Source organism: Lepidochelys kempii, chromosome 3 (genome assembly GCF_965140265.1).
Source record: "Lepidochelys kempii isolate rLepKem1 chromosome 3, rLepKem1.hap2, whole genome shotgun sequence".
Taxonomy (NCBI): domain Eukaryota; kingdom Metazoa; phylum Chordata; order Testudines; family Cheloniidae; genus Lepidochelys; species Lepidochelys kempii.
The window spans coordinates 128,418,019-128,445,569 of NC_133258.1; the positions used below are offsets into that span (position 1 = coordinate 128,418,019).

Genomic DNA, 27,551 nt, shown 5'->3' on the forward strand with positions numbered 1-27,551 from the left:
TAGGGAAAACACACACACACACAGTGTCAGCTCCTTATAGGCAGCTCATGAAGGAACTTTGAAGATTGCAATGTAACGTGGCTGGCTTTGGCTGCCTTTAACCAGAAGAATAAAGATGAAAGCTAAAAGGATGATCTTCAGATGTAATCTGTCATACGGAAAGTTAATGCAACAAAGACATAGACACGGGGTTGTAGTTTTGAGACATGTGTGTCCTTTTGCACTGTTAGATTTCCAAGACTTTTGAAAATAAAAGACAAATGTATCCTTTTTTATTTCTCATTGAAGGTCAGAACTGAGGAAAGGGTGATTATTCCAAGTGAACAGTTTTCTGGATTGGGGGAAAAAATAAGTATAGATTTTCAAAAACCGCGGTTCAAGAAAGCAATTACTCTGATTAACATATGGAGGCAAATTCTGCTCTCATTTACACTCATAGAATCCTATTTAATTCAGGGAGGTTGCATGGATGTACCCCAGTGGCATCACAATGGTGCAAAAAAGAGTAGGTCCTTCAGTCGCCAAATCCTGCTCTTACAATAATTACGTGGGCTTTCTAAATTGGAAATATAAATATAAAAATAAAAAAGTGAAACAATGATCAAACATTTTAACTGCTATTTTTAGTGATGGAGAATCCACCATGATCCTTGGTAAATTGTTCCAATGGTTAATTACTCTCACTGTTACAAATTTATGCCTTACCTTGGGTCATCATTCTGCCTTGGGATAAAGAATGGGTGAAAATGTAAAAAGCCACTCGAACCATTGTCTATTTCCTATCCCAAAACATTTTCTGGGGTTATAAATTGTTCTCATTGCTGTTTTCACTTATTTTCACCTTTCCACTTCTGCTAGAAACCAAAACTGGACATGCCAAAGCACTGCAGAAATATTGTTCTTATAGCACATATATTTGTGTCCAGGATCAGCAAAGAAAATGTTGAACTCTCCGGGAAAGATCTATTCTCATGAGGTTTCCAGCCCAAATTTTCAAGCTCAAGAGATTCTGTTCATCTAGATAAGCTAAGGAAAAAGCATTATAGTTTTTGGATGATTATCAACATCAAAATGAACCTCCAAACTTTTAGGACTCCTTTTTTTGTATATACAGGTGCTCCCGAATGATTGACCCAATCTTAGCCTCCAAAGTATCATATTTATGCTAATGTTTCATTTTTCAGTACAGGAATTCTGGAGGAAAAAAATGTCTATACATGAAAACTTTGAGAGAACCAGAAGAACATTTAAATTCAAAATATTAATTTTATTTAGACAATAAGTTATTTTTCAATCACTTTCACAGGTTAGGAAAAGGATATATATATATTTTTTTAGAAAATTGCTAAACTAGAATAATTTCTAATGAGTGCTACTGCCTGAGAATATTTTCTGTGTTTTAACTAGACCTTTTTTAATCAAACATTTGTTTCTATAAAATTAATGTATGTCTTACAGAAAGACAAGACTGAACCTTTGGGAACAGTCTCCTCTAAATGTGTTCAACATGTTATGTTCTTAATGAAAGCAGATCTTTTGTGTTGCATCTTGAATCAACATGTTGCATGTCCTGATGACAGGCGCCAAAAAGAATATATGAACTGCAAAAGCTGAGTTGGCCAGATCTACAATGAGCTGACAGCAGGCAGCGTGAGAAAGTTCAGCATCTGAGACTAGTGTTCAGCAAGGGTCTATCTAATACACCCTTTCTGTTAATAAGGCTTTGGCCCAAATTCATTCCTGGTGTAATGCCATTGACTTCAATTGACATTTTGCCCCATTTAACACTCTTAGCTCAAACACTGTTAGTCTCTGTGTAAAGTTACTCATTTGTTTACCCATTATGCTAGTTCAGAACTTGACAAGGTTCTTTTGGTTTTATTGCCACTGTCAGAGTGCTAGAAGAGGATGCCATCATTCAAGACAGGTTGGTTGCATTCTCAAGTACATTAAGGACCTATGTTTTTTTAATTTGGGGCAGGAACAGAAATCTAAGAAGGTCACGCTTAGAACTGAAAAAGAGCAATTAAAAGAAAACAGTGCCATCTGTAGGCCTATGCAGCCAATGTCCTTGCATGAAGACTAACTCAGCAAAGTGCTTAAGCACGTGCCTAACTGTAAGCATGTCAATAGTGCAGTGATTTCAGTGGGACTGCTCAAGTGCTTAAAGTTGAGTACATGCTTAAGGACCTTCCAGAGCTGAGGCCAAGTTCACCCATGGCCCCAGACACACCTATCCTAACCATCATCTACCCTTTCTCTACTATCTCAGCAGCCCTGCTCCATCTGCCCTTCAGTCAGCAATACCTGAGCAATTGTAATCCTATTGTCTGTTTTGTTGTTGAGTGAGGTGTGCCAGATCACAAGTGGGGATGGAGTTGCATGGGGCTGCACACTTCTGGCATAACCACCCACAGAATCTGCATTCTGGTGTAGAACATTATTAATATTTGGCTACCAGTACACAAGCTCCTACTGAATTGTGGTGACTGCATGGTTTCAGTCTTCTTAGATAACTCTTTAGAGAAGAGATTTTCATGCAAGTAATGCTTGAGTGATTGTCAAATGATGGTCCACAGAACTCTTTCTAGTGGTCCCCAGAAGACCTCCCAGAACAGAAAAAGAATTCTGCTACAAAGGGGAGGGGACTGACAGTTTGGGAGAAGCAGTGATCCAGGAGTGTCCCTCTTTTTCCTATGAAGTGTTTTACAGAATAGGATCATTGTGTGCCAGTGAAACACAGCATTCCATTAAGGGGTAAGTGAATATACATTCTATACTATCTCATAGAAAGACTGGATACCTTAACAGTTTAAGTCTGCATAGAAACCATCACCAGTTTTATAATGAAAAGTAGTATCCTTAGCTATTAAAAAAAAGATAATTGGTTGCAACATAATGACTTTTTATTGTCACTTCTTGCTTACCTTCATGCAATGGTAAGTAGCATTGGCAGCACAGACCAGGTTGCTATTGGGCCAACCATCCAGGTCAGAATCTTCACCACAGATGCGTCCATCACCAGCATATCCTGTTCTACATTCACACTTGTACATAGGGTCACTGAAATGGCCGAGGTAGATGCACTCTGCAGATTTGTGGCAGCTGTGTGTCATATCTAGGCATGGATTTTCAGGTTCACACACCTACAAGAACAGATCGTCCTCATTCAAACTTAATGACATCAGTAGGAACTTCTGGGTCCTCAGCACATTTCCAAACCCAGGCCAGATATTTAGATGTCTCAAGTTAGGCACTTTTTAAAAAAAAAGTTGGTCTAAGCCACACTTTTTTTTTTTTTGGTCATTTAAAAAAAAGCATAAAGCTCACAGGTAAAAATGGACATTACTCAATAAATAAATTGAAACAATTTGTTTGTGGTTTTTTGGAATTACATCTGCATTCCCCTAGGAGCCATTAATTCTCATCATGGACAGGAAAGACTGCACACGGCCATTTCCTTTCGAGTACTGGTCGTCAGGATATAATGGTCTAAGTCTACCAGATGGTGCGTAGTCATTTTTTTCTTAAACCAGAGAGACAAACAAATTGATTTTAATATCCTGTCAGCAAATGCGCAGTCACTTTCCTCTTTTCTCTTTTGTTTTTCCTGGTAAGGTTTGAGTGGCTTAATTTTAACAGGGTGTTGTACATTTAGACTTCGCATGTTGGGCTAACTACAGCATGGCCCAAAAAGAAGAGCCTGATGAAGTCTCATGGCAGCTGTTTAAAGAAGTTGCCTTAATTTTCTATGAGATAACATTCCTCTGTGTCATTTCCTCTCCTTTCCCCCACCCCTCCCCACACACATACATCTTGACCTACTGATATTTAGAAAGTGAGATCTTCAGACAGATGTTTGATGACTTACTTTGGTGCATTTATCAAGATAATCATCCTAGCTCTCCACTGCATTGAATCTTATGTAGTCTTTTACACCTGTGAAAAGGGATTGTAAACTCTGGCTGTAAAAGGCTATCATTCTGGCCTTGTAGCATTTTACACTCATTTTGCGCAGGTAGAAATGACTACACAAGGTGACGAGCAGTGGATAATCAGGCCCAATGCATCATCGTATTAATAGAAAAGTTGCATTCACATTCAGAACCGTATTTTTAAAGGGATTTTAGGCACCTACGGAACAGTGTGATTTTTCAAAAGCAACTTAGCACCTAACTCCCATTGATTTCAACGAGAGTTAGCCACCTACGAGCTTGTGAAAATCCCACTTGGTGTCCATCTATATCCGTAGCTGCTTAAATACATTTGAAAATCTGGCACTTAGCTATTTGAGGCTATATTTGTTTGTTGCCCAAATCTATTAAATATTCTTTCACAATTTCTTTTTTATGGAGAATGCCTAGATAGGTTTCAGTTTCCATCACATTCCTAACCATTGACCTCTCTTCAACATCACTTACTTGCTTTTCTGTCTTGGCAGCCTCCAGGCCCACCCCAAAAGGCTGATTTCCTTTGTAGCGTGGTGGGCAGGGCAGGCAGTGGAACCCTGGATTTGCGTTCACACAGCGATGTACCTGATTCACCTTAAAACAAACATCTGGCACAGCTATACACTATGGAGAAACAAAGAAGCAAAACGAAAGAACCAAGTTAGCCTGTTGTATAATCACCATACAATCTTTATAAATAGCCTCAAGGAAATGTTTCATGTTGATTGACAACTGAAACAACGCATACCTCATCAAGATCCTCACACACTGTTCCATTTCCAAGGTACCCAGCTGGACATGGGCCACATGACCAAGATCCATCCGGGTAACTGTTGCATTCTGCTCCAGGAAAGCAAGGATTTGACAAACACCCATCTGTCAAAACACAAGCAAAAATGTAAATAAGGTTAGTAGTGCAGAAAGTAAAGAACCATAACCCTTATTAAAGAAAAAAATTCTCCATTCTTTGAAATAGATCTAGATAAAAATGATGGAATGCTGACAATTAAAAATATTTGAATTTTCAACTATATATGAAAGCATTTCCCTTTTGGTTCGTGGATTACTACAAACAGTTGACTATATCAATAATACACTGAGACCCTGATGCAGGAAAGCTTCTTATTCCGAATAACACTTAACATTCAGCACATGCAAAAAGTTTCACTGAAGTGAATTAGACATAAGCATTTATGTAAGTGCTTTTCTGAAACAGGGACTGAATTAGTGTATTTCATACATGTAGACTCTCTAGTATCAATTAGTGTTCCTATCCATGTGACAGGAGGTAAATAACTAGCAATAACAAAGTTTGCAAGCTACATAGCTCACTGCTGGTCATTCAGTGCATACGCACCAATTGGGCAATCATTCTTGTTGCATATATCATGTTGCTTGACATCTCCCACACATTTCTTTCCTCCATATTGTGGCTCTGGGCTGTTACAGAGACGAGACCTCTCATGGATCCCTCCTCCACAGGTGACAGAGCATGCGGACCATGGAGACCAGGGACCCCATCTGCCATTAACTGAAACATGCAGGACAAAGGGCAAAATTAGTATGAGCAACATACTGTAGACAACATTCAATAACGCCTCCTTCAGATCTCTGACTATAAACAGTTTGTAAATGTACCCAGAGGAAGAAATGAAACTGGACAACTGAAAACTGAGGTTACATTATTTCCAGAAAAATACATGGATTTTTCAGCCATTTTAGTCATTGTTGACAACTCATAACAGCATGCAATGCCTTTTCATATGGTATATTTCCAATTAAAGTGATCAGAAGCAGTTTAGGTTGGCTGATGAATCTGGATTTTCAAAGTTCACTGATGAGATTGTTATTAAAACAACTCCTATTATGGAAACATGGCACTGGAGAACACCAAGCATATGACCTGCATGCCAACTCTGAGCTCTGTGACTTCTTCCATGATAAAGGTGACCTGAGAAGTCATTTTGTTAGTAGCCAATTCTGAACCAGCTGTTTCTAATCAGAATTTACAGCTGCAAAAACCCTCAGCTTCCACTTGGTGCTGAGAATCTTTTGTTTACATTTGGTGATGAAGATCCAGCTCAGTGAAATTAACTGCATTTTGGGATCTCCTTCTATAGATAGCAAATGACCTCAATTTTTTACATTCAAATCCCTTCTTAAGAAAACTACTTCTATCAAAACCTGAAAGTAAGTCTGCTAACTTACATGACATGTTTACAATAAAGTGACATATACACCACCTGCAGATTTCCCTCTCGTTTCGTATTCCAAACTGCACCACCTAGCTAACTCAGGCTATAATGGCCTGATTTTGATTTCATGCACCTTTTATGCTAGTACAACTTTGCTGATTTCAGTATAGTTATTCCAGAATTACATTAGTATAAGAACAGAATCAGGACCTAACTTCCCAGAATAGAGACTGTGTGTTCCCATATGCTTTGTAGAGCACCAAGCACCCTGATGGCTCTCAATAAATAAAAAACACCTGGCACTTATAGTAATTTGGCCTCACAGGGAGAGATGAGTAAATTCATTTTGCCTGTTTTTTAATCCACACAAATATACAGTGGATTCAGAAGTTCAGCTTTCACTTAAACATACTTGGGTTCACATTCCATGATAGACTGGAGAGACTGTGAACAGAGAAAGAGAGAGAGAGAAAAAAAACTGTAAAAAATAGGATGAAATTGAGCAGGAAGTGGGCAGAATGAAAAACAAATCTAAACTGACTCTGAGAAAAGAAAGCAATGGAGGAGAAAGATTTTTTTTTAAAATATAAATTATGTGTGTATTCTATATATAGGGCATATAATTATGCCAGCTTTAGGGGGATTCTACTTCCATTCCTAATACATAGCACAGGTTTCCCTTTAGACAGAAAACATATTTATCTGTTTGTTATTGTACATTTGAATTATCCTTGGAAAATATGTCTTTAAATTACAGGAAGGAAAGATTCCCAAACTCTAATTTTTTAAACCCAAATAACAATTAAAGAAGCTTGGAAAGCCTCAGGCTACACCATTGTCACCCATCTATTCTTAAAACACCCCTGTGAGCTAAGTAAGCATGATAATAAGTAAACCAAGGCACCGAGAGGCAATGTGACTTGCAAAAGGTTACACAGTGAGTCAGTGGCAAGGGCACAAGTAGAACCCTGGATGTCCGATTTCAATGCCCCTGATCAACCCACAAGACCACACTGATTCTGAACTTTATTTTCTGTATTCAGTGCCACAGTCCCAAAAATCAAAGCAAAGGAACAGAGCCAAGTGACCACATACCATAGGCTTATACTAGTCCATCTCCAAGCTGCATGTTAGATCCTGTATCATTATCATTTAGAGCAGTGATTCTCAGCTAGGGGTCCAGGGCCCCCTGGGGGGCTGTGAGCAGGTTTCAGGGGGCTACCAAGCAGGGCCAACATTAGACTCACTGGAGCCCAGGGTAGAAAGCCAAAGCCCCACTGCATGGGGCTGAAGCCCGAGGCTCTGAGCTCCACCATGTGGGGCTCAAGCCGAAGCCTGAACAATGTACTTCATGTGGGCCCCTACGGCATGGGGCCCCAGCCTGCCTGCTACCCCCTAACACCAGCCCTGGTTTTATATGCAGAAAAACAGTTGTTGTGGCACAGGTGGGCCATGGCATTTTTATAGCATGTTGGGAGGCTTCAGAAAGAAAAAGGTTAAGAACCCCTGATTCAGAGCCTGCCTTCTTGGAAGACACAATGTAGTTCTATTTGACTTTCAATTTGGGTTTAAGCCCTCAAACTTACCTGGACATGGGACTCCTTCACATTCTTTTGTTTCACGGCCACTTCCTTTACAAATTTTCCCACCCATCTGTGGGATGGGGGAATTGCAGAGACGGATGCGAGTGATGTTGCCTATTCCACAGGTCACAGAACAGGAAGACCAAGGAGACCAGTGACTCCAGCCACCATCTTGACGTACTGACAGAGAAAAAAAAAAACCCACACAACATAAAAAAGTGCTTGTCCCATCTGGGGGCATAATAGCAATTCACTTATGAACCTAGCCCTGCAACAGAGCTTTCCCCATTTTATAATAGGTGTCCCATTCTTTATTACTATCTATTACAAAAGCCAGCATTTGGGTTCAGACATCAGAGACTATCTTACTTATGAAACACAACCATCAACACAGGACTGAAGGGGATGTTAGAGTAGCTCAGTTCAGAGGACAGATATTTTAAAAATAAATATGTTGTAAGAACATAAGAAAATACTTGTCTTAAACAGGTTTCAGAGTAGCAGCCATGTTAGTCTGTATTCGCAAAAAGAAAAGGAGGACTTGTGGCACCTCAGAGACTAACCAATTTATTTGAGCATAAGCTTTCGTGTGCTACGGCATCCGATGAAGTGAGCTGTAGCTCACGAAAGCTTATGCTCAAATAAATTGGTTAGTCTCTAAGGTGCCACTAGTACTCCTTTTCTTCTTGTCTTAAACAGTTGTTCAGGAGTCATTGAAAGTGATCATGACCAGTGTTCCTTTCGTCTAACTTGTAGGTACAATAAATATAAGATTACTTAGTATTTTACAAAAGTTTTCTATAACCACTTAATGCGGGTATTTTTCCCCCATATCCTAAACACTTCTGTGCTTAAGGACTGTGCTGAGAATCATGGCTCCATGACACACAAGCAATTAGCTGCCCCTGCACAGAAGCCAGTACTGTATATATGCTGACTCAAGGCAAGAGGCCCTACTTGTTAGATCTTTCCTTTCACAGAGCAAAAACTAGACTGGCCAATACACATGCATATTAGATTGACAATAAAGGTGAGGAATATTAGATGCAGGAGTAAAGGAACAAAAATATGTCTTGACAACAAGTTTACTAATGCATAAATTAGTATTAAAATATATACAGTTCTGACTATCAAAGTGTGCGTAGGAAATCCAGGCTAGGATTCTTTTTGCTACTTGGTTAGAAAGGGAGAAGCAGAGGGAACATTTATTAGGAGAGAGAGATGTCAGCACTCACTGCGATTGTCACATTTGCCAAGGCTACACGTTCTTGTCTGGATGGACGGGCCTACACAAGTGTTGCTAGTGACATCGCATGACCGTCCTCTCTGCTGTGTTCCAGAGCCACATGTCACTGAGCACTCTGTCCACTCAGACCATGGAGACCAACCATCTTCACTGTCTTTGGCTGCAGAAGAAGCAAAAACTGCTTAACACTGTGAATTCCTTTTGTCATAAGATTTTTGTTCTCACGTGTCTTTCTGTTAGAACGTATTCTTTGCTATTTAGATCTCTGGTTCTGATTTTTATTTTAATCTATCACAGAAAAGTTAGAGAATTTTTTTGAAAAAGAAAACATAGTTCGAGATTGGCCCAGCTCAGATCCCTGGATCTGAACACCCTCACATTTTGTAAATTTAGATCTGGGACTGATCTCTGTAATGGGCTGACCCAATCTCTGGTTCCAGACATCCACATACTTTGGGACCCAGATCCAAAAGGTGAGGCTTGGACCCATCTCTGAACACAACATAACCATAAATGTGATTGAGAGCACAATGAAAACATGTGCTGTATATGATTTGAATAGGCAAGAAACCTGAATATGATGCAATAAATATTACACTTCAGAAAACTGAAACTATTAAAAATGTATTGCAATTTTTTTTCTAAAATAGACCTGTCCAGCCCAGAGCAAGATATATTTCCAGAACTATTCTCACTACAAAGGCAAGCCACAAACTGCAGTGCTATCTTGGAAGAATCCTTTTGTTATTCTGTTCCACATAAGTAAAATATTGTAAGATTCAAAACAACTGAAAGAGAAAAGAAATTTGTGAGACTTTTTGCCTTTCCAACAATTATTATACTGAAACACAGGAAATTCCCATTAGTCTCTAGAATCTAAACACATTGTATAGGGGAATGGCAGATGCACTAATCCACTCTCACTGCAGTCTACTTTAACCAGTTAGTAAGAAAAAGAAAAGAAAAGAAAAGAAAAGAAAAGCATACGCAATGAGAAACCGGAATGTGCAGCCAGGGAAAATGCAGTTAAACCTCATTATCCTGATGCTTAAATAATGATTTTTCTTTGGTTGAGCTGGTTTTTAACTCTTCCTTTACCATCCCTTAAATGAAAAGGTTTTTTAAAACTGCCAAACAGGTGGATTTTCCTTTTGTTAAGTACTTACAATGAAAGCAGACAGGACAGCATTCACCTTCAATAAATGATGGATTGGCACAAAACACTGCTGGGCAGGTGATTTGATGGCACACAGTTTTAGAATTCTACAGACAAGGAAAGCAATATATTGGCTTGTGTTTATGTTCAAATACAGGCAAATTTGTATATCCAGAGAAAATTCTATCCCATACATTGAAGAGATTTTGCTTGTCATAATTTTAAAAAACAAAAATATTTTGTTGAATGGAAATATTTTTAAACCAAGCAAGTTACCAGTATAAGTCTGTAGTATTGTCCATCAGAAACTGAGGTCCTAACCCAAAACCCATTGAAGACAATGAGGAGTCTGTTTATTGATTTCAGTGAGATTTCAATCAAGCCCTGAATAAACGTTGAATGCTGGAACAGGACTGAGTAGCCAAGCTGGATTCAGTCCACTGTCCATTTTGGAAATAGGGGGACTCCTTCTATAGTCTTACCTCGCAGGTACATTTGGTACAGCTATCCACAACCCAGTTTTCATTATCTGAAAAGGCACGGCCATCCTGCCAGCAGACCGACTGGTTCTTTAGAGTTTTGTTAGGCCCAATCAATTCCCACATAATTTGGTTCTCCTCAGACTGAAAGATTAAACAAATAAATTAATTAAATAACTAAAGTGCCTTAAATCAAAAAACAGAGAACCTGTTGCTCAGTCACCTGACTTTAATTTTATGATTGAAAACTTACACTTTTATACATTCATGTACATTAGCCAAGAAGAAAAACACAAGTCAGTTACTGTACCACAGGGTGCAATTCTTTCAGCTAATATTATGATCATGATTACCTAGTGCTCAATAAAACCTACTGTAAAAGGTGGGGTTTTTTTCCAATGTAATTCATCATCTTCAGAAGGGAAAATAATTCTAATCTCATGACATGCAGTAAATTATTAAAACTTTGTTTAGAAAGTATGAACATGATTCATAACTAAGACTTTAAGTAACTACACACTTCATCATGCTGCAGTGGTGAAAGAAAAAGATAAAACTCACATGCATTCATTTGGCCCTTAGCTATAATATGTGGATATCATAAAGATAAACATATAAATTATGTACACAAATGCATAGATATGGACGTACAGACATATGGATATATAGTACACATATGGCCAAATTTGACTCATGATGTTGGGTGCTTTGAATTTTGATTACCAGATCTGAAATATTTTTAAAAGGCCTGATTTTCAGAAAATGTTGTTCTAAACCTGCCCTGTGAAAATCAAGCCCAAGTAAAGTGTCATAGTCAGGCACGCAAAATCATTTGTAGTCACTTTTGAAAATGTAGGATCCCCCTCCCCCAACATCTTTATAGATGTTTAAGCAAAGTGACAGAGGGCGACAGAGAAGACACATTCTATAATTGACGTTTTGTATCTTTTGATTCTTAAGTCCAGAGATACCTACCACTTTTTGAAGATTATCAACTAAATTGTTAACAACAATACGCAACCCAGTGAGCTCAGTGAACATAGTTCCCAGCTCTTCACAGGAGCGGTCACAGAACTCCATCTTCTTCTCTGTCTTTTCACCAACATACTCCGTGGTGACAGCAGGGTTAAGGTGAAGGATTTCAGTACTCTCATTGATAGTGTTCACTTCAGCTGGTAGAGAGAGAGGGGAAAAACAGTTGTGACTACAACAGACTTCTGCTGATTATAGCTTACAGCTGGAATTATAGACTGGCACCTGTAGGTAGGGTTTAACTGCAGCTCTTTTGGAACAGCTTCATGCTAAATTATACCCAAGAATAAAAGAGTGGGGTTGAATGTCAGCTGCTTCCAATTACAGACTTCCCTTTCAAAATTATGAGCCCAGCTCCGTCTCACATAGTCATAATTTCAAGGCACTATTGGCAATGTAAAACACTCATTTATGAAGAAAAGATAATAAAAATATAGAACGTCATAAAAACATACACATTAAGTCCTCTCAAGGCCATGAAAAGTTTTGCATTTTTCATGAGGCGACAAGGACTATCCTTTTCGTTTGGGTCACAGAGACAGGACTCTTCTGCTAATGAGGCCACCACTAAGAGGCCAAGGTGGCTTTTAAGCCACTTCTGTGCTCCCCCAACTTCTTGGCCTTCTTCAGCCCCATGCACATCTCATAGCAGCCTTGTGGCTTGTCTAAATTTAACCGGCTGGTAACAGCTTCTTTGGGTATGTGTACACTGAACCTAAACACCCACAGCTGGCTGGTGTCAGCTGACTTGGGCTCACAGGGTTCAGGCTACGGGGATGTTTAATTGCAGTGTAGACTGTCAGGACCAGGCTAGAACCTGATCTCTGGGATCTGGGACCCCCCCCACACACACACACACCAAAAAACACTGTGGTCCAGTCAATCCTCTCTCCCCATTGGTACAACCCTCTACATCCAGAGAAGTAGTATAGCCGGCTGTACTGACCAGGATTTCGTCCCAGTTCCAACGCCTAGGAAATGCTGCTAGGATAACTTGGATAGTTTCTCTGCTTGGATAACTTTTCCAGCCCCTTTGTGGCACCAGACCGCTAGTTATCTACTGAATAGCAATAGAATGGTCAGTGTTTCTATCACTGGTGGAATAAGTGGAAGACCAGAGAGTGTTCGCTGCCACCTGATAGTTAATGCCGCAGCTCACATAGTATCTTAGTGTTTTTTCAGCTTCACCTTATGGCTGGGTGAAACTTTGAATAAACTCCTTTACTACAAAAACTATGGAGAAAAATAATTAAAGCCAAACACTGCTCTGGCTGAAGTTGGAAGTTTTGTCATTCTCTTCAACAGAAACAGGCAAGGACCCTTAGGGCACATCTACACTGCAACTGCGAGTATGTTTCCCAGCACCGGTAGACCAACACTCACTACTAGTCTAGCTAGTTCACAGAAAATAGGAGTGTAGCTGGGATAACCTGGGTGGCAGCTTGAGCTAGTACAGACCCAGTGAGCATAAGTGGGTTTGTACTCCAGCCGCGAGCCCAGCTGCGCTGCTACTTTTAGTGCACTAGCTAGAGAAGAGCTAGCTCATCCATCTAGCCGAGCCGGGAAGCATGCTCCCGGAGACAGTGTAGATGTACTGTATGGGTCCTTGCCTGTTTCTGTTGAAGAGAATGACAAAACTCTTATTATCTTCAGCTGGAGCAGTATTTGACCCGACTTCTTTTTCTCCTTAGTCTCTGTAATGGCAATTGTTGCAAACAGCTTTGTGTATTTGTGTGACTGAGAAGTTTTGTTTCGCTAGCAAGAAGTTTATTCAAAGTTTCACCCATGAAACCAGGCAAAAACACTAAGACACCAGCTGAGCTGCTACATTTACTAACGGGTGGCAGTGAAAACTCTGTTCTTCTACTTATTCCACCAGTGATAGAGTGTCCTGAGGTCTCTTAGCTAGTGTACCATACCCCTGAGTGTGAGGTCTAAGTAACCCAAGGCTTGGTTATTAAACTGCAATGAAAATTATGGCAGAAAGAAAGGAGACAGCTAAATATCACTGAAAATCAACAGCGAAAAATGGCTTTTGGCATAATCCTGCAGTCCTTGTGCAAACAAAATTCCCATTTAAGTCCCCTGGAGTTTTGCCAGTGTGAGGACTACAGAATCAGGCCTTTTTTGTTCCCCCCTCTGAGTAAATGAGGGAACAACATGGTCCAATACTGAATGGAACCGAAGGATATCTTCCAGTTACAGTTTACTTCCCAAATTACTGAAGGTGTTAGGGCCAGACTCTTAGATGTTTAAGTGCAGTGCACTTCTAAGGGCAGGGAGAGTATAAGCAGCTTTTGCAACCTTTCTGCCCACTCAAGCCCTAGTACTGCCTGAGTCTAGTTCAGGGACCAGTGCAATTTATAGAAGTCTCCAGTCTAGTCTAATGCTATGTACACACTGTAGCTTACGTTGCTATAAGTTACGTTGCTCAGGGGTGTGAATAAGCCACCCCCCCGAACGACGTAAGTTACACCAACCTAAGCACCCGTATGGACAGCACTATGTGGCAGGATTGCTCCTCCCGCTGACACTCACGGGAGCTGGAGTAATTAAGTCGACGGAAGAGCTCTCTCCCACCAGCTTAGAACATCTGCCCTAGCAGTGCTACAACGGCGCAGCTGCATCCGTGCAGCTGAGCTGCTGTAAGCTCTGTAGAGTAGCCATAGCCTAAATTGTAATGGCTGGTGACAGCCCTCATAGGAGCTGTTACATTGACATGGAAACTCTGGAGTGAACTGTAGGCCCAGCTAAGACCAGGCTATAAATTGGCTCCGGGCACTTCAAATGTCCCCGAAGAAGGCAGAGGTTCTACAAAATGCACTCGATGGTGCATTACGTAGGGATAATTGAACAAAGGCTTGGGAAGAGTTCTGAAGTCACAGTTTAAAAGTTCTCCCTGTGCATAGCAAATTGCTGGAAATCAGCATGACAGAAAACAGCAGAAATAATTCTTCCAAACATTTTGTGGCAAGACGACTCTCTTTCTGCCAAAAGATTTTATTTAATGAAACTAGTTTTTTTAACAAACAATAATTTGATAATAAACGGGGACTAAAATCCTTCTCTGCACCACTGAGGTCCTTACTCAGTGTCTATTCGCTCCATAAATAGGTAAAGCTCCTTTTGACTTCAAAGGGAGCTTTGTGTGAGTAACAGCTACAGGATGTGGCCCAGTATTGATCTCAGCTATATGGAAAGCTTTACTTCCCTGCCTTTCAGTAAAGATTCATTTACCATATTTAGTGTCAATATAGTACCTCAATCTGGTAAGGTGAACCAGAGCCTAACATAGCTTAGAGAGATGATTTGAACACTCTGCCCTTCCTTAAATATTCCAAAGGAGAAATGCATCCAGTGATTGCAATATAGCATATGATCACAAATGCATCAGCACCATTCCTCACTCTCGGCTCAATAAAGAGCCACACGAGGTGAAAGGAATTTTAAAAAATGCAGCGAGGAGGCTGATTTTATTCTTGGTTACCTCATGGTTGTGAATACCCTGTGACACAGTCAACTTTGAATTGTTTCCAGTTATCAAATTTTAAAATATTGGTATCTTAGCAACTAGGACAGAAAGAAACTACATATGTGGCACGATGGGCCAGAATCATCTGTGGTGTGACTCCCTTTACCTCAGTTGCCTTTTGATTCCTTGAAATGAATGCCGTTTTCTTACCATGAGGAAACATTAGGCTTCTATGATTCGCCATGTGATACTTTTCAAATCATTAATTTCATACTTGTCAAGTCAATGGAGATTTTTGACTTGACCTGAGCATTTTAAGAACATTATTAAATCTGTAATCTCAACAGAGAGTGCAGCCCTAAACTATGTTAGAAGCATTACATCTACGCTCCCTACTCCCCCCTGGCAATCTGCGAAAGAAGACACTTGGGAATTTCTGGGGAGTCAGCTCTACAGGGCTGGCTTCCTGCTCATTTCTTTAGGGCTAGATGACTCGCTTTGGAAGGTAAAGGTGCTGAAACTGCAAATGTTAATATACAGGTAAAACCGTGCATCTTTTCCCAAACACAACTCTCATTCCTCTGACCTGGCCGTGGGTGGGATTTTATTTTATGTATTTATTTACTTTTTTAAACATGCCTCTCCAAATCTCTGGGCACATGTATAAATCATTTTTTAAAATGCACACAATGCACACATTATAGTGAGGCTCCCCCACCCATCAACCCAATAGCTCCCTCCTGGACCACCTCTCTAGTCAGCCTTCCTCTCAGAAAGGGTTTAAAAATATATAGGCCTTGCCCTGTGCCCTGAAAGTCAACAAATGCAGGCCCCTTTCAGAAAAGCAACAGGAGTAATCCCAGAGTTGAGGGCATTTCATTGACAATGCCTGCCCCCCTCACATTTAAATCTGGAATCAATTTGCTCAGGCACCTCAGCTCAGCTGTCATGTAATCAGCGAAGGAGAAAGGAAGGGCAGCCTTCTGTTTCGCGCATTGTCCTAAAGCTTGCAGGATCCCAGCCCTGCCATAGACTTTCTTGGGAAAATCATTTAATCGATCTGTGACTCAGTTCTCTTCCTGTAAAAGGGAGATAATCACATTCCCTTTCTCCTACCCTTTGTCTGTCTAGTCTATTTAGATGGGGGCATGGATTCTCTCTTCCTATGTGCTTGTACAGAACCTAGCACAATAGAGACCTGAACCGGGTTGGATTCCCTAGATGCCACCATAATACAAATAAATAATAATAACAGTAGAGGTCTCTAGCTATTAAAGGTTTCATAAATCAAAACTAACTCCTTGAATTGCACCCAGGAAAATAGTGGAAGACATTGCCACACACTCCCAGCAAGAAACTCCTCTCAGTAAGTGGACAGCCGCATCCTGCAGTAGCTGAAGTTCCCTAGAGTTCACTAGAGATAGCCTCCAGTAGTGTACATTGCAGTAATCCAATCTGGAAGTAACACAGGCATGAATAACTGTGGCAACTCATGGTCCAAATTCTAAAGAATAGGTTGCAAGCTAATCAAGTGTAGACGGGACAAAGATTTCTTGGTCACTGCTGCTATCTGAACATCTAGAGGCAACTGAGGATCCAAAAAGACCCAATGCAGATCCATACGTCAGTCACATTTGGTCAATGTTCGGACAGACTAGCATCTGGGGCTTGATCAAGGTGTGTGGTGTTAATTGAAAGTAATTTGTCTTGGCATCAAACCATACCAAGGATTAACTAGTTGTTTTCTTATCTGAAAGTACAGCGATTGTCTAAATAGAGAATAGCCTTATGTGAAACCTAATTTAGATTTGTGCTGAAATACCAAGGTTCTGAAGTATAATCTGAAAGTTTGCTCCATGATGGATTTTCATAGATCCCAGAATGTGTTTTGCAAGAATGTCACAGGTCACAAAGGTTGAGACTATCTTCATGGTAGTTCCACGCAAGAAGCAACAAGAACTGCTAATATAAGGCTCCCCGGGTGCAAAGAACAGTCCATGGAAGTAGCAGGGCCATTCTATATTCCTTTCTGCTCAGTGTTCCCATGGACATGGTGGTCCAGTGTCCTACACCTCCTGCCTCTCTCCAGACTCCAAGTGATTAACAACCATTCCTGCCTCTCTCCAGGCTCCAAGAAAACATCCCTCAACCTTTCTACTTCCCAACCTTCTCAGTTCTCTCAGCTGTATTTTAAATGGTTTTCAAATAAAATGTTAAATTGTCCCCAAACAAGTTCTGAACCTGCCAAACTTGATCAAATACTTCTAGTGTGTAGCATCACCATGCTCAGTTAAAGCCCTAGCCTTGTTCTTTCACAAACCTCCCGTAGAAGGGTGCAATCCAGCCAAGGGGAAGGGCAGGAGCACAAGCCAACCTGGACAGAAACCATGCTGCTGAGCTTGCAGGCAGCTCCCGGCACATTTGCAGAATTCCCTGCCAGTATCAGTAATAGGTGCTAACCCAGAGCTGCAGCAGAAACAATCACTTTCTGTCACAAATATGGACCAAAAGTTCATAATGGGAGGTGGCCCTTGTCCATATAATAATAGGCCAGAACACCAATATGGACCTTAAACTGGAAGAGGCACATACAGGCTTGGCCTGAATAGCAATCCAGTGTTCCCTTTCATGTCTTTACTCAACATCAGATCATTAAGATGATTTGAAATACAGAATGTTACACCCCCATCAATATGTTGCAGTGCATTAAGGAATGCAGCACAGTGTGGCATGTGTTAAACTTGTTAGTCAAGTGAGTAGTATATCACCAATGGCTTTTCTACTGTGGTAATTAATCTACATGGGCAGCGTCATGAAGCTGCTAACTACAACCACGTGTGTGGCATGTCTCATGTTACTCACATGCATGCCACAAAATGACGCGACTTCACCTCATGTATTTGAATGAGGAATTTCCATTCCATTGTGTTCAATTTAGGGTTGTAAAATAAAAATAAGAACATTATTAATTGGTCTGTTGACCCACCTTCTTCCAGAGAGGGTGAAAAAAAACAAATTTGTGTAATGTAACTGATTTGTAGCTGTTGTGTTTGTACCCCAAACATAGCTGACGGATATGGTTGGGGGAGGAACACCTGTAGCAAAACAACTCCCTAGTTGACTAAACAACTGCAATTGCTGAAGTGTGCAAGGTATTCCAGCTAAGGTTAGTATCAGCATGCAGTACTGTCATAATTTTCCTTCTACTTTCTCTTTATAGTATGTTTCCATGGGTTTTGGCATGATCCAATCTACTTTTAATGATACTATTTCCCTTCTTAGTAATCTTCCAACACAAATAGAGAAGATCTGGAGATCCGCTCTGTATTGGCACAACAGATCATGCCATTATATCCTCACCTAGGTGGAGAGAGTTCTGTCAGTCCCTTAATTACATCAATTACTCTAGATTTCAGAGCTCTGCCTTGTGGATCAGATGGTTTAATGTGGTCCTTGGTGTCCACATGAGCTTGATATTTACAAAGCTCACTCTTTGCTGGGGAATGAGGGAAGTGATGCCTGAACTTTGGCATCCTGGAAGCCAGCCTTCTGCTTTACTCTGAATGCACCATGGCATAGACCAAAACAAGATTTACACTTTCTCATACCTGTCCCTTCACCCACACATGTCCTGCCACTAACAAGGGAGCCATGGATAAAACTGATCACAGGTTTTGATTTGCTCTCTATTCAGAATGGAAACATTAGCAATGAGATGTTTCCCCTCCTACTCCCTCCTCCCTTTTACCATTCAGCAATGGTGGGAAAGGTAGGTATGACTTATGTAGAGTTCTCGCCTAACCTGAGCAAAGGAACCTGCTTAAATGAAATGTGCCACAATGATCAAATGATAGGAGGCCTTGATGCCTATGCTGCCTAAAGTAAGATACTCAACTATCAAGCCTACAAATGTTTAAAACACCCATCACTACAGTATCTAAGAACTCGAACCACAAGAGGACTTAGGTACCTAGCTGCTACTTTAGGCACCACTGAGGTCCTCAAAACCCCTGCTCAGCTGCCACCTAGTTTTGTAGATTGCCAAAGCCCCTAGGCACCTAAATTTCCACCATTACAATTCCCTTGGGGACTGCTCCTTGTTGTTTGCTTTGGCAATGAAACCATTTGCCACAAATATGAAAAAAACAGCCCCTTGGCAAAGGGCATTAAAATGTATTCTGAACTAGAACACAAAATAGCTTTGTATGCTGACGATACCTTGTTGTATTTTCAGGATCCAGAAGCCGCATTAAAATTTATAGAACAATTGACTCCAGAATTTGGGCAGGTATCAGGCTTCAGAATAATCTACAATCAATCTGAAATGTTAGGAATTAATATTCCCAAAAGGGTCAAAACAAACTGTTGTCAGCTACATAAATTTAAACAGGCAAGAAATTGTTAAAATATTTAGGAATAAATATTGTGGAGAAATATAAAAATCTTTTTAAGGCAAATTATTCTCCCTGTGGAATACAGTAATAAAAGACTCGGAGGAATGGAACAAATATTAAATTTCTTAGCTAAATAGGTAAAAATTAATATTCTCATAGAGTTACTATTTTTGTTTCAGTGCATCCCTACTGGTATCCCTGCCGTGACATTAAAAACACGGCGAGATACACTATTAAAATGTATATGGAAATGGAAGAGACAAAGGGTGAGTGCTATAGTTCTGTGTAAGCCTACAAAGTGGGGTGGACTAGTGTGCCTCAATTTGGTTTATCATCATTATGCATTGAAATAAAAGGTGTGATTGATTTGGTTAACAATAGACCATCCAAACACTGGGTAAAATTCAAACAAAACTGGAAGACAAATATAGCTATTCATAGTCATTGTTGGGTTAAAAAGAAATATCACCCGTTCATCCAAACCACCACAGCTTTGGACAATGTTTTTAAATTCCTGTTTTTAAAGTCCTGTCCTCTCCCTTAGCTACTTTCATTAATAATCAGGAATTTATCCTTAGGAAATTTCAAAGTGGCTATTTGTTGTGGGTAACAGCCGATATTACTCAGTTTGGACAGCTGTTTCTAGGTACTGATCTGAATGATACCAACAGATATGTGATGTAAATAATATAAACAGATGGGATTTTCATTATTTACAAGCCAAACATTTTATTGTAAATCTGGACACAGGGCAGCTCTGTCTAGACTTTCAACTATATTTGAGGAGTTGATGCAGGAGCAAGCTGGAACAAAAGGTTTAATTTCTAAGATACATACAATTTTGATTGAAAAGGCTGTTCCTGAAAAAACAACCCAGAAGAAAGATGGGAGAGGGACCTGGACAAAGAAATTGATCTGGATGAGCAGGTCTCTGTATGAGGAGGGGATATACATTTTCAATTTGTGTGGTTCATAAAGAACATTTTAATAAATTATTGCATAAATGGCATTTTGGCTCCAATTAAGAGCCATCAGATTTTTGCTGCTAGGGAGACACTCTGTTAGAGGGGTTGTGGGGAAAGAGGAACATACTTGCACATATGGTGGTTGTGTCCAGGAATTAGAGAGTTTAGGGAGGAAATTATTTAAAAGATTCTTCTTATGATAAAATGCTGTCTTCCTAGAAATCCCCTGGGCTTCTTACTTAATGTTCCAGTACAGGATCTCTCTTATAAACAGAATGACAATTTCATTTCATTTTTTATTGTTAGCATCAAGACTTTGAATTGCACATTATTGGAAACATCTGACTTCTCCTGTGGAATTAATCAAATATGGAGTGTCTTTGTAGTAGAAAAGTTTCATACCAAGTTCACACACAAGAGAAGTGCCAAAAGAGGATAGGTATTTAGACATTTGGTCACCTTTTTTAGAGTACTCAGTCGAGGAGGTCTCCCCAGCGTGCAAGCCAGAATCTTTAGCCAGGTTCTTTGAATATTAACCTGATCCTTAATAAGTGATGTACGATGTACTATGTTAATGTTTTATCATAACTTTGCCTTAATAAAATGTTTCAAAAATTCCCTAGGTGCATGCAAGGTCAATCAGCTAGGCATCCTAGGAACATATCTAACCCCACACAAAGTGGCTACAGGAGGAGTTGGTGTCCACTTTATAACTTTTAGCCTAGTGGTTAGAGCACTCACCCAGCATGTGGGTTCAATTCCCACCTCTGCCTGATATGGAATTTGGACTTGGGTCTCTCCCCTCTCAACACAATTCTTTAAGCACTAGGTATTCTAGGGCAGGACTTTCTCAGCCTCTCTTGATGGAACTGTTCCACCACGTATAAATAACTAAATATTCATTGGTGTGAGGGGACACCCCTAAGCGGCACAGTTATACTGACATAAGAGCAGGGCAGAGTCTAAGTGCCCCACCGACTCGGCCAAAGCGTCATTCTCACTCACTCTCTGGCCCAATTAATACTTTTTTTGAATCACAACCGACGAAGATTCAGCCACAACACCCTTTCAATAATATCTCCAATAGATTGGGCACCTAACAATTTCACTTCTTTAAAACTTGCCCAAGGTCACACAGTGAGCCAGTCAAATAGTCAGGATTAGAACCCGGACATGTGATTGCTAGGTTGTCTGTACTACAGCAGCACCTGTACAGCTACGCTACTGTAGCGCTTCTGGTGAAGCTGCTCTCAGCTGATAAGAGAGAGCTCTCCTGTCAGCTTAATATCTCCTGCTTCTGGGAGAGGCGGTAGCTATGTCGGCGGGAGAGCATAGCACTGTCCACACCGGCACTTATGTCAGTATAACTTATGTCACTCAGAGGTATGCATTATTCACATAAATGACGCTGAAGTGTCGACATATCCCCAATCCCTTGCTCTAATCATCGGAGAACATTCCTTCATGGAAGTATATGGATATTTGCACATATACTAAAAAAATTTTTCCAACTTTCAATAACTTTCTCCTTGGTCATTAGCTTTTCCTCAACCTGCACATAAAGAACCAAAATTCTAAATTTGAGCAGCAGGGATAAAAGATCAGAGTATCTGGCAGAAGCAATATTTTGATTATATCTATTCACTACCTTCATAGCAAAGTTTACAACAATTTGCTTCGCTTGTCACTGCCAAACAATGTTCATTGCCAGCAATTCCAAACCTTCCAGAGACATGTTCTACCTCTGCCCCAATTCACGCTGGCTTCAATGGGAGCTATGCCATGGTTTGAGGTTAATATATGAACCTTGGGCTTCTTCATTTTAAGACTCAATTGAACACTGATAGTGTGAAAAAATATACGTACTTGTCTGGCTCCTCTGACATCCTTTGTTACGCAGAACATCCTCTACTGAAGTATCAAATATTAAATAAATATTTTGAATTAGACCCTGTAATTAAAGAAAACAACTTTCAGATCAATTCAGGATTAAATTTATAGCATTGGGATTTTTGTATGTATTCTCCTCCACCTATCAACCTCCGCTGTCTATTGGCTGGATTTAATCTCACGTAAATACTCAAAAATAATTTAGGATACAATCCATGAGAAATACATACTAAAAGTTAACTTCGATAACTTAGTTACGTTATTATTTATTATACTAATGAAGTGCAAAAGGAAGCGTTTTTTTCAGAATGAGTCATGATAAAGTAATATTTGACTAGATTTTCATGCTACTGTCTTGTGAGTTCGAATCTCTATTTCCATACAATTCGTAGCACAGTGGGTTGCAAGACACTGGCTTTTCAACTCTGGAGACAAGAGTTCATGTTTGATTTCAGGTATAAAGAATTGGACGGCTCAACCTATCCCCTAAAGAACTTTGTACAAATCACTAGAGCAGGATAGGAGCTGGATTTTTCATTTTGCAGGAAAATCCACAATTTCAAAATGTTTTCCATTCTGAAATGGAACAAAATCAAAAAATTTGAAATTTTGCTTGAAACAAAATCCCCCCCCCCCCAGAAATCTTGGGTCAATCAAACTGTTTCATTCCAATTTTGACTTTGAAAATTTTATTTTATATCAAAGAATTTTTTAAAAATTGAAACAAAGTCACTTAAAATTAGAAAATCAAAAATGTCCTGTTCTGAAAAGGTTGAAATGGAATGTCTCAACCTTGTCTAAATGTTTTTTAACATTTTTCTTTTGAAATGAAATTTCACCAGAATTGACACATTTCCATGAAATGTTTTACTTTCACTGATCCAGTGTTTTCTGTCAGAAAATGTTCTGCTGGAAAATTTTTGACCAGCTCTAAAATTCACTGCAAAATATGGCATGCTTGACATTCTGCTATGGGAAGCCTCACAAATTGGAAAAAGGGCTGTTGGACACTGCATGGGGAAACCTATACAGAGATGGAGTGCATTTTGCCTGGCTCTAGACTGTGCTGTATCAGTCCTTCACTTTCATGAGCACTAAGATTCATATAATTCACCCCAAGCAACCAACTAAAAGACACACTGGAGCAAATTCTGTTCTTTCACCCATGCTTCCCCATTGACTTTGGAGTGCATGTGAAAGCAGAATTGGGCCCATTGTCTTCTAATATTAAATATAGCTAAATTCTTTACCTCACCACTGACCCTAACACTTTCACGTTACCTACCCTGAAATGGTTCTCTCGAATGGACCCCTTTGTCACATACATTCTACTGTTCTCTGCTTTCAGCTGCTCATAGAAAGGCTCCTCCAGGATGAAGCTGTCAATAAGGTCACAACCAACATAGAGGCTGTAGTTCTCTCCTGTTACTTGCACTGTGATGTTCTTCCACTGTGAATCTGCTAGGTCCACATCTTCCAAGGAAATCACATTCTGGGAGCCATCTGCCCAATAGATAAGGTCCAGGGTATTGGCTCGGCCATTGGAAATAATCTCAAACTGTCTCTGAGAGATGCCAGGGCCCTCTAAAGCAATGATAGTACCTCTGGATTGCCTGTCCTGCCTTAGGGTGGCTGAAAGAATAAAGCCCTCATTTTTCCGGATGAGTTTAAGAATCTGTTTGAATTTCTCTGGGTTAAATGGAGGTATGAAGTCAAATCGGATGAAACGATATGCCGGGACGGTGGGATTTGGACCCCGAAATAATTTTGCTCCAATTGTCTTTCGGTTTATGTTACTGATTTGAAATAAGTCAAACGTAGTCTCATCTTCCTTGTTACCATCTGCAAAAGTCAACAGCATGTAGCAATGTGAATACAAAAATGGGCATAAGGGAAAATAAGCGTGCATAGTACACCCAATAATTCTAACAATTTGATAGACACTAGCATGTTTGCTACCTGTCAGGCACAATAAACCCATTACTTCCAACTGCTTGGAAGATAGAAGCACATGTGCTATATTTGGCATGGCACAATAAACAGCATTTCCATCTATTTAGCACTTTCATCTATTTGGCAACTTTATATGTAAAAAAAATCCTCAGTGAAAGTGAACAAAATTCCATATACATAAACATGCTTATTTTTACAAGGACAGGATTTCAAGCTACCTACTCTAACTCTCAGTGAAGAAGAATCAAATTATGAACACCCACCATGTTACAACAGGTTAGCTCTCAAGAAGAGGGTAGAGTTACACAAGATATGAATTTTGCCCAGGAGGCCATCTGGAAATTAATATCTGGCATTGTGCCATTTTACACCCAGCCTGGATTTGATCCATAGAGATTTTCTTCTCTCTAATTTCTGAGAAAGCAGCTCCCATCCACTCAGTCCATTAAGTCTCATATTACATACACATTACAGAAGGAAATCATTTAGCAATTAAGAATAGGTAAATTTAGGTCAATGCTCAGTAGGGGAAAACTATTTTTATATATTTCTTTTATCAGTAATAGGTAAATGTTACCATCCAAATGTGCCAGTAGTAATAAGACTTATCTTAAAGTTTTTGCAAAAAGAAAAGGAGTACTTGTGGCACCTTAGAGACTAACCAATTTATTTGAGCATAAGCTTTCGTGAGCTACAGTCCCACAAGTACTCCTTTTCTTTTTGCGAATACAGACTAACACGGCTGTTACTCTGAAACCTTAAAGTTTTTGTGTTACTTTGTTCATTTTAATCAGGTTTTCCTTAGATTATGCTCCTACTGGATTGTCTCCAGTGGTTTAGCCGTCTCATTTTTAAAGTCAACATTTAGCTTTGCAAATTACTGTCATTTCTCCTTGCTTTCAAATGCTTCAAGCTTCAGGAAGTTACGAAGTTTAAGGACTTACCCTGAGCATTTGAAGAAGCCCACAAAGTTAGCAAGACAATTAGCCACAACAGCCTGCTCCTCTGTAGCATAACTCCTATGAATAAACAAAAATATCAGTTAGGAAAATGTTCTTTTTCTATTGTAAAGACCTTCAGATGCCTCATGGACTGTAATGAAAAAAAACTTAGACCAAAAGCAATTCTGTTTATATCCAAACAGCACATATAATATACAATAAAATCTCTAATTCACAGTATTTCTCTTCCTGTTTGTTTGCGGTTTGCTTGTTGGTTCATTTTAAGATGAAACAGGATGTTTGCGATTAAGAGTTCTGCTGCTTCTCCCTTATATGTGGTCATGCTCTTATGTTTATGACATCACAGTTGTGTGCTCTGGACTTGATTTTTGACATCAAATGCAAAGCATGATGATTTCAAGTGAATTCTTAAAAATAAAGATCCTGTATTTACGCACGTCCCTAACAATAAAAAAGGAAAGATATACAGAAAATCTATGCTATGTGAGCAGAATTTTCCTCAAGGTTTTTCCATGAGACATCATCAAGGCTTTACATGACAGGATAGACAGTATACTAGTTGTTCCATCTTAACTCCACTTTGAATCACAACATATACCTGAATTCTTTGCAAGATAATGGAATTTCATGAGTTCTATTCAGCTTTTTAACATGCCACTTTAGAAAGTCACACACACAATATTTATCTCAATGCTGACTTTAAGGTAGATAGCAATCCCTTTAGGTATTCCTGTATGGTTACAGAGATGTGTAAGCAGTATATCTGCATTTTCATCTAAACTTGTGTGTATGTACATGCATGTCTGTTAAACAGAGCAAACCCAGTTTGCCAGCTGTACTGTATAGACACACAAATTTCAAGATACGAGTATGCTACCTTGACACTTTAAAAAATGTCTAACCTACATTTCCAAAAAGCTCAGGGACATTATCTTTTACACAAAGACAAAGTTTCAATATAAAACTATAAGTGTTTGCTGCTCAGGACATTACTACAAAACCACTTATCTGCAAAAAAAAAATTTTTGGGGGGGGGTAGCTAAAAATCCTACTTCAAGTACATTTTGACAGATGCAACACCAGTCATTTACAAATATTTTCTTTTCTATCTAATGTACGTATTATGGTAGATAGGATACAATGAGCAGTAGTATAACAAACGTGTTTACATCCCATTTCTAAATGCTGTTTCTGTAATCGTATTATCTACCTCACTAACCATCACCAGGAAAGATGTCCTATACTCTGTTTGTGCAAAAAATTAACCTGTACTGTATGTGCACAAAGCATGAATACTAGTTAACACGAAGTACTTAAGGGACAAAATTCCCAGCTATCATCACAGCTGAAAAGATAGTCGTCCGAAAGAAAGGTGGATTGAATAACAGATGCTCTAATACTGAGCTAAGCAGACCTAAGAGGAGATGGAGGGACAGAGAGATAAGCAGACAGACAAATCCATCACCCACAGCTAATAACAGCAGTTTTCTGCCAATCGCGGCATTTACAGATGTGAAATCTTAAAAGGTGCCCCCCCCCCCTTACCCGGCATAAAAGGCTCTGCTGCTGCAGCTCGTTTATCGTTCACGCTCCGAATCAAATCCAAAAAGAAAGAGAGCGGGAGTTATTTGAAAAAGCGAAGTGCAAACTCCAAGCTTCCTCGGGGCTGCAGAATCCGCCGTAGTCTGGCTGAGATTTCTTCCAGTGCCTTGCGAGGGGCTGCTCTCCGCTTTTATATACTCTCCTTCGCATGTACTGCTGTCAATCAGCCACACGAGGAAGCGCTTGTGCATTCATTCCTCCGCAGGAATGACATAATTCCCGTTTCTGACCTGACAATTTGCTCCCGTCTACCTGGAAGGCGATCCCAGCTCCAGCCCCCCAGCGCCATCCCGCCCCGCCCCCTCTCCTGTTTCTACAAGGGACGGTCCTACACTGGGGCAAGGGAGGAGCAAGACGAAGCAGAAAGGGACGTCACTCTCTTACTTTCCCTAGTCTTCTGGCAGGACAGGAAGCGCCCTGCATTTCCCTCCTCTCTTGGGAAGAGGAACCCGGCGCCTCCAGCCCTGGCTGTGGCGAGGGTGAACGCGGCGGACGCGAGACGAGGCCACCGCACGGCGCCCTGCCCCCAAGGGCGGCCGAGCCTCTTATCCGGCGTCCTTCGCCTCAACGTCTCGCTTGGCTCAGACCTTCGCCGTGCGCCCGGAAATCGGCCCGGCTCTGCCGCGTCCCCTCGGGTCGCCCCGTGCAAGCACCGCATTTCCCCCGCCCCCA

The 27,551-nt window shown here is 40.2% G+C and overlaps 1 protein-coding gene across 1 annotated transcript in view; it reads right to left on the reverse strand.

Moving 5' to 3' along the window:
* Positions 1 to 27,104, reverse strand: part of THBS2 (thrombospondin 2) — a 46,301-nt gene extending 19,197 nt beyond the window's left edge. The window contains exons 1-13 of the mRNA XM_073337960.1: positions 26,823 to 27,104; positions 25,260 to 25,334; positions 23,648 to 24,204; positions 22,339 to 22,423; positions 11,585 to 11,781; positions 10,613 to 10,753; positions 10,141 to 10,237; positions 8,964 to 9,134; positions 7,732 to 7,908; positions 5,308 to 5,481; positions 4,699 to 4,826; positions 4,422 to 4,574; positions 2,928 to 3,146 (exon numbers count right to left, since the gene is read on the reverse strand). Of these exons, the coding sequence (XP_073194061.1) occupies positions 2,928 to 3,146; positions 4,422 to 4,574; positions 4,699 to 4,826; positions 5,308 to 5,481; positions 7,732 to 7,908; positions 8,964 to 9,134; positions 10,141 to 10,237; positions 10,613 to 10,753; positions 11,585 to 11,781; positions 22,339 to 22,423; positions 23,648 to 24,204; positions 25,260 to 25,334; positions 26,823 to 26,829 (2,181 nt within the window). The 5' untranslated portion in view covers positions 26,830 to 27,104. The remainder of the gene's footprint in view (positions 1 to 2,927; positions 3,147 to 4,421; positions 4,575 to 4,698; positions 4,827 to 5,307; positions 5,482 to 7,731; positions 7,909 to 8,963; positions 9,135 to 10,140; positions 10,238 to 10,612; positions 10,754 to 11,584; positions 11,782 to 22,338; positions 22,424 to 23,647; positions 24,205 to 25,259; positions 25,335 to 26,822) is intronic.
* Between the last annotated feature and the right edge of the window lie 447 nt (positions 27,105 to 27,551).